A 12,707-nucleotide genomic window follows, 5' to 3' on the forward strand; every position below is an offset into this window, starting at 1 on the left:
CAGAGAAAGAGAGACAGAGAAAGGAAAGAGAGTTGTAGAAATGGTGAGCGAAAAAAAATCATATACTGAGATATAAACTGATCGGCACCAACAAAAAAAAGATTTAAGAAATACAGAGAAAATCAAAGAAAGAGACGAAGAAAGGAAGAGAAATATCAAGGAAAAAAAAGGCCACTCAGCTCCACGCTTTCTTTAGGCTCGGGCCTACTAATGCGAAGCTGTCCAAATTTGTTTTTGTACATCTACATTTTTGTCGGCAATTGACCTGTTACAATACGTGTATCCCCTGTTCCACGCCGGACGCGCCAAATGTCTGGGATCCTATATATGCGATTATTTTGCACACGTCCGATTAAAACGCACACACAACGCGGGTAGTGAACTTCAGAATTGAACGTGAGTCACCAACAACAATGCTGACATCATCGACTCCTCAAGTATAAATGACATGGCGCCCTATATCTGCCGGTCAGATTGGTCGACGAATGACGTGTACATACTCGCGGTTATCATTGCACAGCAAATGTCGCTCGTACTTTCTTCTTTTCCTGAGAGCAAGTTCGCCCAATAAAGATTTTTTTATCGTTACCTGCTTTAGTTTTGCACCTTCACCGTCACAACAACCTGTCATTGTCGATAATTCCAGCATTTCGTGTTGTCCGTGTATCGTGAAAACCACACCTCTGTTTCTGGGCCTGTGTTTTGTTTTAAATTTGCCACCTGACAGGTTCTAAAGAGTGCAAAGTGGCGTGCGCGTTCCCGATCATGGCCAGCCACTGCGGTGCCAAACTGCAACCGGGATCCCCGTGCAACGACATGCGCGGATACTGCGACATCTTTCACAAGTGCCGCCATGTCGAACCGCGCGGTTTCCTGACGCGGCTGCAGGGCTTCTTCCTGGGAGGGCACTCAGTCGACACCCTGTACGAGTTCGTCGCTGTAAGTGGCTGCTGATTGTATTGTGTTATGCGATACAACTACTCAAAAATATCTGGTGTACATGTGAAACTTGTGCGAGTGTCAAAACCCGAATGAACGTGGCGTCCTCAAAGAGCGCTTGTCCCACTAAAACGAAAAGGGGGGGGGGGAGGAGTGGCCTATTGCGCGTGAGTTCTTCGTCAGTCTCTACAATATCGAGGTATTTTTTATGTCGGGGGTCTCAAACCCGTGGCCTACAAACGTTTCGCTAGCTGCCCGCGGCCTCTCAGGGAATGAGGTCTTTGCGAGTTTCCTAAAAGATACTCTTAATAATTGCACGCCTACAAAGTAAAACTTTTTGTATCTCTTTCTTTTTTATTATTCCCCTTAAGCCCGCCCCAAATGTAAGGTAGCCAACCAAGTCAAGCTTGGTTAACCTCCCTGCCTTTCCTCTCTGTTCAGGTATGCTTCAGAGACGGAACCGTTCTCAAGCGTTTTACTTGCGTGAGGAACCCTACGGTGTCACCAGGCATTGAAAGATAGCTGTGCAGCCAAAAAAAATCGTTTCTCAGCCGGTGTCGTACTTCTGTTCAGTTTTGATATCGCTATTGAATCCTGACGCGAAATCATACCAGAAAAGCCCTATATATGGTACGTAAGAAATACGTTATTTGAAATGGCTGCGTTAGGTAACATAATGTTCCGTGAAACTGTCGCTACCTATATATAGAGTGGTCTCGGTAACGTAATGCAAGTTTTCGGCTTTTCGTTTTCTTCTAGTAGATTTTACCCACGAAGTCAGTTGTGTTCTCAGTGTAGTGCTCAACAAGTGATTTGAGAAATATGTATGGTACAGTTTGGTTTATCATCACAACAGACATGATTTTAGGCAAATGCTTATTTTAGGGGCGAACCTCCCTATATGGTCAATGCAGTCCATCCCTCCAGCGTACCCAACACAACAGCATATCCACCGACAGACAGACAGACAGACAGACAGACAGACAGACAGACAGACAGACAGACAGACAGACAGTGTGCACGCAAGATCACGTGCGCATTACGTGTCCGAGCCTGCTGTCAATGTTCTGTCGTACGCCATCAATCATGCATCATTTCGGCGTATGCGATAGTGTATTCTGTGGCATGGATCCCTCGGAACACGCACACGCACGCACACGCACACGCACACACGCACACGCACACACGCACACGCACACACGCACACGCACACGCGCACACGCACACGCACACGCACACACACACGCACACGCACACACACACGCACACGCACACACACACACACACACACGCGCACGCACAGAAAAAAACACGCCAAGCGTTGTCATAGGGCGACACGCTCAAGCACCGCCATCTTAAACTGATAACGTTGCAGTGTTGTATCCGCAATAAATCAAGAAACAGTGCAACAGTAAACTCGCGCGACACAGAAGTTTAGCACCTTTTTTTTTTGTTGCAATTGGTAGCTGCTTATGAACGACATAAAACGGCTGTAAACTTCGTATGCGCGGGTAAGCAAGAATTATTTACTCAGAGACCAATTTGGAGCGACCAGTCTCAGTTTCGGTTTCAAAGAACACCGCTCTAGGCAGGAGCAGTTCCGGGGGCAAAGTAAATATAGCTGACCCCGTGACCACGCAAAACTGCCACGTCGGCGCTGCGTGCGAGAGTATGCGCGAGAGGGCGCCACGTGCACTGACAGCAAGCATAGCCAGCGCACGCGAAGCCGCAGTCACGGAGGAGGAAAGCCGCTAAACAACAACCAGCCAACACAAAGTCGTGAAGCAGTTTTGTTTACATTGTCCCAGAGCTGATGTCGGCGTAGCGAAAGACTCCACATCTCGCTCAGTCACGAGGCATGCACTATTAAATTTATTCTAAATATGTTGTCCATGATATGGTCGTAGATGTGCATGTCTTCAGATACACCTAGCTCGCTCATTGTCTCGCCATTGAAATTTCATGTCAGTGCTCCTTTAACTGAGGGTCCCGTTTGCATCATTTATACTCTGGGAATCTCGCTTGTATACAAATATTATGTAATGTATGCATATGTATACCCAATAAATTGAAAGTGAAACTGAAACCTGAACGCAGCACCACCCGTTCACCGCGTGCATCGTGGTCCTCGGGTCGTCGTGGTTAATGGTACTCGTGTTCCGCTGCTTCGCGGTGCACACACACAGCAGCAATCCACTGAAGCAGCGGCCCTTCAAGCTGAAGGACACACTGCGGCACCCCATCCAGAGCCTCGTCACTGTGAGTGTCCTTCCCAGTGAACAGCGCGCCAAGACAAAGCGTTGCTTATAGGCTTGCTGAGACACGGCCACACCTAATAGAAAGCAGTGATATATCCAGCGTGGTCAGGGTTGGGAGAACACGGCAGCGGTTTTAGTTAAACCTAGTTGACGAAACACGCCAGCTTCCATATTCTCGGACAATGACTCTAGAAGTGGCTTCATTTTGATTGTGAGTTCCCAGGTTTTACGTTGAAAAACCATAATACCAATATTAGAAGCGCTGATCTGCCCCCCCCCCCCCCCCCCCTCCATGTTCAGGCTCTCGCATTTGGTTTTCCCTGACACGATAACTGCGCGGTGTTCTTGTATTTCACACCCATCAAAATTCAAAGCCCGCCTCCCCTGTTCTTACCATTCATACTAGTCATCTGATAAGCGATTACAACAGCCGCAACCCCATTTTCTTGTGACTAGTGCATTATAGATCTGTATTCACAACGTCATTATGTACTGAAGTTTTGATAGCAAATGGAACAGAAACGGAGTGGACAGGTAAGTACAGTGCTTGTTTAGTTGTCTATGAGTACTTAATAAATTGTACATTGCTCTGGATGTTATTGTTAATGAATCGTACGTTGATCTGGATGTTATTGTTACCGAAAAAGTGTTTGCGTTAGCATAGACACAGGTAGTCGTCCGAGAATATAGCATGCATGCCAGGTGAAACCAGGATGCGTGGGCATGCCGAACATGCTTTGCCGCACGTTGCCCTTGGTGAAAGCGGCTTCAACACTGCACGGTTCTGCTGACATAAAAGTGTTAGCGAAATAAACTCTGTTTCAATTAAAGGTATATTTTTAGACCCATTTAACGTTTGCTGATTTTATTTTGTAGGGTTCGGGACCCTTAAAGGCAAACTTCGGCGTTTTTACGACTATGTCAAGGACACGACGTTTTTATGTTCCTGAGACACCCTAGTCACGAACTCAAAAGCTGGAATGCTCAGGAAATTGGCAATAGTTTTTAATAAGCGAAAAATGCGCAATGCCATAACCAAAACCCAACCGAGTGTACTGTCTACGTATGACGTACACTTTGGTAAGAACGGGAAGTCGTATGCTAGTTCCGCTGACGCGAAGTATGAAAACCGTGAAACCCAGACCAGCGAAGCACCGGCCGAACACACTATAGGAAGGAAGAAAGCTTTCCCGTGATAAACACCGCCGCCGTCGCCTCGTGGACAGCACAGAAATGCTGTAGCGGCCAAAGTAGCGGTGCCATCGGCTACGTCACTTCCGTTGACACGCTAAGCACGACGTCACACAGACAGTGTTGCCAATAATTCTGGCAAGCGAGGTGAGCTGTTCGAAGCGAATATTTTAAGCTCATTTGAAAACAATCAGCGCATCTCTCAAGCCTGTAATTGGGCAGAAATGACAAAAATGTGCAAAAAAATGTACCCAGCAAATTTTATTTCAATTCATTCAACTAGAAAAAATCGCCGGAGTTGGCCTTCAAGCCTCGACCACCATGTTGCAGGTCACGCAGAACGCGAGTGTACACAAATGATACATGATACAAGAGAATGAGTGAAATCTCGAGAGCCTATTTGTTCCCTGTTCTCTCTGTGACGTGATGTCAACACACGTCGAGCTCTTAAATGTTATCCGGGAGCCCGAGAACACCCATCATGGACTTAGGGACAATGTACGCCGCAATAAGCACGCATATTAAACGAAATATGAAGATAAGAATTTTAGTTTTCTCGGAGAAGCCAGGATGTGTGCTACACTGGGAACTTGTATGATCGTAAGGTGTATTGCTGTACACCTAGTTTTACAACAGGAAATGAAGCTTTATCGGTTGAATTAAAGAATAAAGAATTATTGTAACTGGTCCCTCTATATCCCGCATCTACAAGAAGTAGCGCACATTTATTTGTTATTTTTATGCGAATAACGTGCTCGAAGTCTCCGTAATTTGAGGATACATCCTCGCACGTGACGCCTCGACGAAGATAAATTCACAGTATGCCTCTCCATCACACGCATAAGTATAAAAGGAAAGAAGTGTACGTTTAAGGGCTCGCTTTTCTTTGTTTAGACTCCATAATAGTGAGATATTACTTACAATCATGCCAAAGAAAGTATAGGGAATGTTATCAGAGGTAATTGTAACGTAAATGCGAAGAAAGAAAAGTGAAGGAAAAGATGACTTGCCGTGGTCAGGGACCTAACCAGCGACCTTCGAATAACAAAGAGAATCAGCCCTTAGATATACACTTACTTACTTCGTTGATAACGTGGGTCTCGTTCTGGCAGACTTGGTGCCCTCAGGTAGTATATACAAGGGATTATTGGTCAGCTGCCAGCTCATAATAAATTCACGTGCTACGTGAGACTTAACAGGCAGATAAAGAGTGCTCCACACTCGCCGCAATGGCTACTGGTGGTGCTGACCGATGCTGCCAGGTTTATTGCATATATATATATATATATATATATATATATATATATATATATATATATATATATATATATATGCGTGTGTGTGTGCGTGTTTGTGTGTGTGTATGACGGATGAGACCTGGCGTTAGTCAGAACACCAGTTTATTCTGACACTTCGTCTTCGTCATCTTCCTTTTCCACATTCACCTGTGAAGCGTCACACGTTTCCCCCTCCCCCCGAGAGAGCGTCAACTTATTGGGACAATAGTAGCGACGCAGTTTGTTGGCGTGCACAATGTCAGTAGTTCTGCTTAACGGAGCTACGCATCTGTCGGTCTCATAGTTCACAGGAGAGACTCTGCGAAGAATTGTGTAAGGTCCTTCCATAACTGAACTGAGCTTTCCTTTGTTCGGGTGCCAAGGTGTTTCGTAGAGGACCAATCTACCAGGTTGGAGATCTTGTGGTAGGACGTTTTTGTGGTAGATTATCTTGTTCTTCTCATGATAGGCAAGCATGTTCTTGATTGCACTTTTCCTTGCTTCTTGCACACTCTCCATTGGTGAGTCTAAAATTGTGTCGTATGAAAGAATTCCATACATGAGGTACGATGGTGAATATCGTGTTACTTCATGTGGGGTTCTGTTGTATTCATCGACAACATCCGAAAGATGTTTGACCCAAGATTTCTTTGGCTGCTCATTCATTTTGCACTTTAGCCGGGTTACAATAGTCTGATTCGTACGTTCGTTCATGCCATTGCATTGAGGGTGTTGGGAGGATGTGAACAATCGGTGGACACCATTGCCTGCTTGAATTTTCCAGCTGTGAAAGCTGGTCCACGATGAGATAGGAACTTCTTGGGTTTTCCTGCAGCAAAGATGGCGGTTATGCACGAAATGTGTGCGTCAGAAGTTTTGTTCTTGTGGGGAAACGCCCAGATATACCGCGTAGCATGGTCGATCGCCAAGTGAATAAACTTGTTTGTCGAGCCGTATCCTGAAAAGCCACCTAAGTGTCCATTGCTAAAAGATCAAAGGGTTCTTCTGCAGGTGGTAGTGACTCGAGAGATCCGAATCTCTTGGTTTTCGGCTTCTTGCAACGCTGACAAATGTCACAACGGCGGACGTAGGATGAAACGTCTGTGATGATTTCCGGTCAATAGTAGGATGATGAAAACAAGCCCAGAGTTTTCTTTACTCCGACGTGCCCGAACTGAATGTGTGCTTTCTGCAGAAGGCCCCGTCAAAGCTTGAGAGGAACCTACACTTTGCGAATTCCTCTACGTGTCACGATAGTGACCCAGTTTTCCGGTGTGTACTTGCAGCGAGGGCGGTCATCCTAGTAAATTTGAAGTTCCGGTAATCACAGAAGTTGAACCATAGGGCTTCGTGAAAATGCGTCTGCCTCGATGTTTTCGCTGCCTTTTTGATGCCGAATGTTAACGTCATACATCGACAGCTTCAAAGACCATCGAAAGAGCCGGACATGGGCGATATTTATGTTTCTGAGCCATTGTAAAGCAGCATGATTGGTGACAACAGTGAATGGTCGTCGATGTAGATAGCAATGCCACTTGTCAACAGCGTCAATTATAGCGAGGCATTCAAGCTCTGTAATGGCATAATTTATTCGTGCGTGAGTAGCTTACGCGAGTGATAGGCAATGAGGTGTTCTTTACCATCATGATCTCGTTACTTCAGAACTGCACCTACGCCTACGTTAGATGCGTCGCAATAAAGAAGGCATGGTTTCTTGCAAGAAAAATTTTCGTAAAATGGCTTCTTTGGTCAGACAGTATTTCATGTTCTCAAAAGCTTGTTTACTTGAGGAATCCCATTCCCATGATGTGTCCTTCTTCGACAGCTTCGTAAGTGGGAAAACTATGTTACTGAAGTGTGGTATAAACAGGCGGTAAACGTTGGTGGTGCCTAAAAACGCTGAAGCTCTTTCGGGGGTTTCGGTCTTGGTAATCGCAATACAGCATTTATGTTTCTTCGTATAGGCGACACTGTACCGTGCGACACTCTGTGACCCAGATATTCAATAGAATCTTGGGCAAAGTGGCACTTCTTCAGTTTAAGTTTTATATTCTCCAATTTCAGAGCATGCAATAGAGCTTGGAGGTGCTGTAAGTGATCAGTAAATGTGTCGGAGAAGACTACGATATCATCAAAACAATTAACGACATTCTTTAAGTGATGTTTTCTGATAACTGATTTCACAGCTCTTTCGAACGTAGCAGGAGCATTTCTCAAACCGAAAAGCATATCAAGCCCCTCATATGACCATTCGGCGTGACGAAAGCTGTTTTTGGGATGTCTTTGGGTACATTTTGACATGCCAGTAGCCTGATGTAATATCCAATGTCGAAAAATATTTCAATTTTACCAGGTAGTCTAGAACATCGTCTATACGCGGATAAGTTGGTAGTCAAGCACAGTGACAGTGACAGAGCACAGTGACAGAATTCGATAATCAATGCATAAACGTGTGCGTTCTTCACCTTTTTTCTCTGCAAGGATGACGGGAGCCGCGTATGAGGAAAAAGATGGACGCACTACACCTTGCTTGAGAAGCAACTCCACTTGCCTTATAATTTCCCCTTTGTCTGCTGGGGAGCATCGATTCGGTGGTCTGTGGAAAGGGATGTTGTTGCTGAGGGAAATGCAGTGTTTTTCATCCGCGATACACCGAACGTCCATCTGAGACTTTGAGAAAATGTCCTCGTAACTGTGAAGCACATCTCTCAAAGCAGCTTGTTGCGATGGTGGAAGGTGCGTGACGTCAACGGCTTGGAGTGGGATTGTATCGGCGCTGAAGACACACTTTTGAGTTTGAAAGGAATTCTGCAGAGCTTTGTTGTCTTGAAGCAATGTCATTGCGTTGAAGTCCAGTGACAGGTTGAAAAAGGAGGCGTTGTCCAGGCCTAGCAAGAATTCAGTCTTCATGCCTGGCAGAACGTGTGCTTGGACTGCCCGCTTTGTCTTCCCTATTTCCCACTTTATGTGTATGCGGCCCAGAGTTTTTGTGGTTGAGGTGACTTGTTGGACACTAATGCATGGATCTTTGAGCAAATTCAGCTTGAGTTTTTTTAACACAACTTCAATGATACAGGTAATAGTCGCTCCTGTATCCAGGGTTGCGTTCACCATGTGTCCGTGCACAAGTACACCCAAACGTATTAATGAAGCTTTGGGCCGCCCTCTTCGTTTCCCTGGTTGTTAGTTAGAGCAGACACCACTTCACGACGAGGGCACTCATTGTGCCAGTGAAACTGATTTGGCAAACCAGCGGATGCACAATGTCGGCACTCACTGTGAGGGGTACGCATCGATCCTGCAGGGAGCCATGGTCGTGTAGAATGAGGCTTTCGATGCATGAGCTGCCGCTGTGACGAGCGTTGGGAAGCATCTCTGTGGACAGAGTCTTCCGCTTGAAGCGCAGCAGCAAGCCACTTGGCCGGCGTGGTGAGCGTCTATCCAGCTAGGCGCCTTTTGATCTCCTTAAGTACACCGTTGGTCAATCCTGATACTATGTGAAAGTCTTTCAAGTCTGCGAGGCGACCAAGACGCGTCTTCTCTACGTAGTGGTGCCTCATGCGCTGTTCTCTTTTAAGCCTGCTGTGTATGAATAGGCGGAAAGGGTCGCTGACAGGTGCAGAAAATTGTGCTATCATGTTTGTTTTGATGCCTTCCTACGTATCTTCTGCGTCGAAAATCTCGGTGAGGTACCAGCGGAATGCCTCACCTTCCAGGTACTTGTTGATGCAGTCGATGCAATCTCGTTCGGACCAGCTGACGTTGCTCGCCTTCGTTTCGAAGAGGTGCAACTACTTGTCAACAGGAACGTCGTCTTCAGCTCCGGTGTATTTCGGCAGGTTGATCATCTTGTTTGGTGGGCTCATGATGTTGTTGCGGTCGTTCCTGTTGACTTAGTGTAACGAATGAGACATGGCATCAGTCAGAACACAAGTTTATTCTGACTCTTCGTCTTCTTCATCTTTCTTTCCCACATTCCACATTCACCTTTGAAGCGTCATATATATATATATATATATATATATATATATATATATATATATATATAGCGTATTGCATCGAAAGTGTTATATATAAATATATATATATATATTTATAAATATAATATATATATATATATATATATATATATATATATATATATATATATATATATATATATATATATATATATATAGCGTATTGCATCGTAAAGCGTATTGCATCGAAAGCGTTATATATAAATATATATATATATATATATATATATATATTTATAAATAAATATATATATATATATATATATATATATATATATATATATATATATATATATACATGCATACACTCCATATACTGGACTGGGGGATAGCCACCATGGTAGCTTGCATCGAAAGCGTTATTCGAAGCTCGCAGGGTCGGTCTCTCACCAAGGCAAGTTATCTTTTGTACACTTTTCTTTCTTCACATTTAGGTTGGAGTGGGGTAAAATGCGACAAGAATTTGTAAATAGTGAATATTTTATTTCATTCCTACAATTAAACGTCAATGCAGATACTTTTCTTTGGGTGCCACATAATTGATGCAATGTTGCCAAACATTGTTTTAAAAATAAACAAAAATGCTACAGATGTCCTAATAAAGTTTTTTGTACGTAATTGGTAAAGTTCTTTGTATGTATGTGTGCTCCAGATGTCCCATTCTTCCCAAAACTGCAGGGAAAAACGAGACGTTGCGTGGGGCAAAACGAGACAGTGCGAAAAAAAATCATTTCTTCAGTTTTTGCAGTAGAAGGAGTTGAAATTCACTCAGTGGACCCGTACGCAGTCCTAATGGATTCCACACATTGAATATAGAGGGATTGCGGTGTTGTGTTGCTTCGAAACTCCTACCAGACCAAACACCGCAAGTATTTCTTTGCGCTAATGTTTTCTTTTGTTGAACGCTTTCACCTTAATGAATTATACAGGCTAGATCTCTTTTAAGGTATCTTCTATGTATTTATGCCGTTTTGCTGCAGAACTGCTCAGGTGCTTTATGGCTTTTAACTTCGTCCGCCGGGCTCTGTGAGGCAACGAATCCAAAACTGTGCTAGATTCAGATTTTCTAGCGCTTGTTTTTCAATTAGGATATTGAAGAAACGTCCCTAAAACTTAATCTCAAGACAAGTTTGAGAACACTTCACTTGGATATTTCGCAATTTTTCATGCGTCTGTTGTGAGCATCCTTGAGGACACGGAAAAACCTCGATGAAGCGCGAACAGAGGGTGTCATGTTCTAAATGACAATCAGTACTTTTTCATGTCGTTTTCCTCCCAGGAAGCTCTATATAATATTCTCTTGAATGTACAAACCCTCCTAAACAAAGAAATATAATATATAGGGAGTGTAAGGTGATGGTTAAATGAACGAGACACTCTCTAAGGCAATTGGAAGCGTTTTTGTCGCGGTTTTCCCCTCTCACATGGTAGAATTTGTAATATTTTTTTCTCCCCAGGCACCAAACGAACTAAACTTTTGGTATTATGTAGCTCGTAGTATGAAGTAACAAAATAAATATTTGTTGCCGAACTGACGCAGGAGTAGCTTCTTGCGTGGATTTGAAAATTTGGATGAGCAGAACTTCGCCCTCTTTTGACGTCACGCACACATTGACATTAGCCGAGTAATTTTTCTCACTAAAACGCTGTGAGCAGTCATCAACGTTTACGCGTGAAAAAGTAGAAAAAGACCAGCAGTTATTACTGGAAAAGATAAAAAAAGAAAAGTAGTTTTTGTATTAGCGACAGAGATCAACAAAAGTCAAAATGTCGCGTTTTTACCCGTGTTTCATTTTACCCTACCATACCATACAATACGACTACCTCATATAACATCCCCTTTACTTTCCTTGGCATTATTGACTGTTATATTTCAATAATGTTGTGCCTAGCATAAGTATAGAGTATCAGTAATTTCTCATATTTGCTGGTTGTTTCCACGTCAGCACTACAATGAAATCAGGCTTGTAGAAGCTTCTGTATTATCGCGAAAACACGCGCATCGTAGCTTCGTATGTCTTTGTGGGCTGCAATAAGTCTCGCATGAACACACGTGGGTTTTGTGGGGTTGTGACGGACGTGCTGGCGATGCACATTGTGATGCGCTGGGGAAGTTTGAACGGCGATGTTACGTGCACGAGTCCGTCGCATATAGTAAGGCAGGTACAGACGAAGGCCCCGAGCTCAAGTACAGCAATATAACACTACTGCAGAGTATAGGAAATACTCTAGTCTTGGCTAGAAGACTTGCGTTCTTGTGTGACGGAATCGTAGGAGTACAGCTATTTGAAATGTATGTCTCATTTATGTCGTTATTTTTGTTTACAGAAATGACAATTGTTGCCCTGCCGTTATCACGAAGCAGCGCCACCATCGCGAGCCCATGGACCTTCACGTGTGGCCACTTGGTCTGCAGAGCCAATGTCCTTGTACTATGGGCTGACCTAGGTTGGCCTATAATTTATCGTTATTATGTCATTTATTTCACGCATTTGGTCTTTGATAAAACCTTACGCGTCAAAATTGACCATTTCATTCTTGCTGATATGATTACTCTGAGCAAAAGGCAAAAAAAACATTACCAAGGTACGTCTCTCAAAATAGATGAAACAAGAACACAATGCGGCCCCCACAGCGGAGTGCACATGTTCGCTGCAGGCTAAGTTACAGGAGCGCTGATGCACATGCATATTAACGCGATAGCGTTAGAGAGCTCGTGTCGCAGAAATTAGCCGTCGGTGTTGGCACCATTGGTTGTGAGGGAAAATTGTCCGTGAGCTAAAAATCGAGAAAGAAGCAAATTTTATTTATTTTATTTAGTACATACTGCGAACCATGAATGGTCCAAGCAGGAAGGGCACATCACATATAAAAAATAGGAATAACGTGCACCATACATAATGCAATTCACTCTACTTAATTCACAATGAATGGGGATCACATAATTTGTTTCAACCGGACACTGTCCGCGGAAAGAAAGAATACATAATGACATAAGTTCTGGAGAATAGTTCATAAAATTT

At 43.8% G+C, this 12,707-nt stretch overlaps 1 protein-coding gene across 1 annotated transcript; it reads left to right on the forward strand.

Annotated features, from left to right (window-relative positions):
• Positions 1-422: 422 nt before the first annotated feature.
• Positions 423-12,271, forward strand: LOC142814025 (disintegrin and metalloproteinase domain-containing protein 10-like). The gene is made up of 2 exons (XM_075891971.1): positions 423-939; positions 12,013-12,271. Exons 1-2 carry the CDS (start codon positions 766-768, stop codon positions 12,016-12,018), a joined length of 180 nt encoding a protein of 59 aa, XP_075748086.1. The 5' UTR covers positions 423-765; the 3' UTR covers positions 12,019-12,271.
• Positions 12,272-12,707: the final 436 nt, after the last annotated feature.

Source organism: Rhipicephalus microplus, chromosome 4 (genome assembly GCF_043290135.1).
Source record: "Rhipicephalus microplus isolate Deutch F79 chromosome 4, USDA_Rmic, whole genome shotgun sequence".
Lineage (NCBI taxonomy): Eukaryota > Metazoa > Arthropoda > Arachnida > Ixodida > Ixodidae > Rhipicephalus > Rhipicephalus microplus.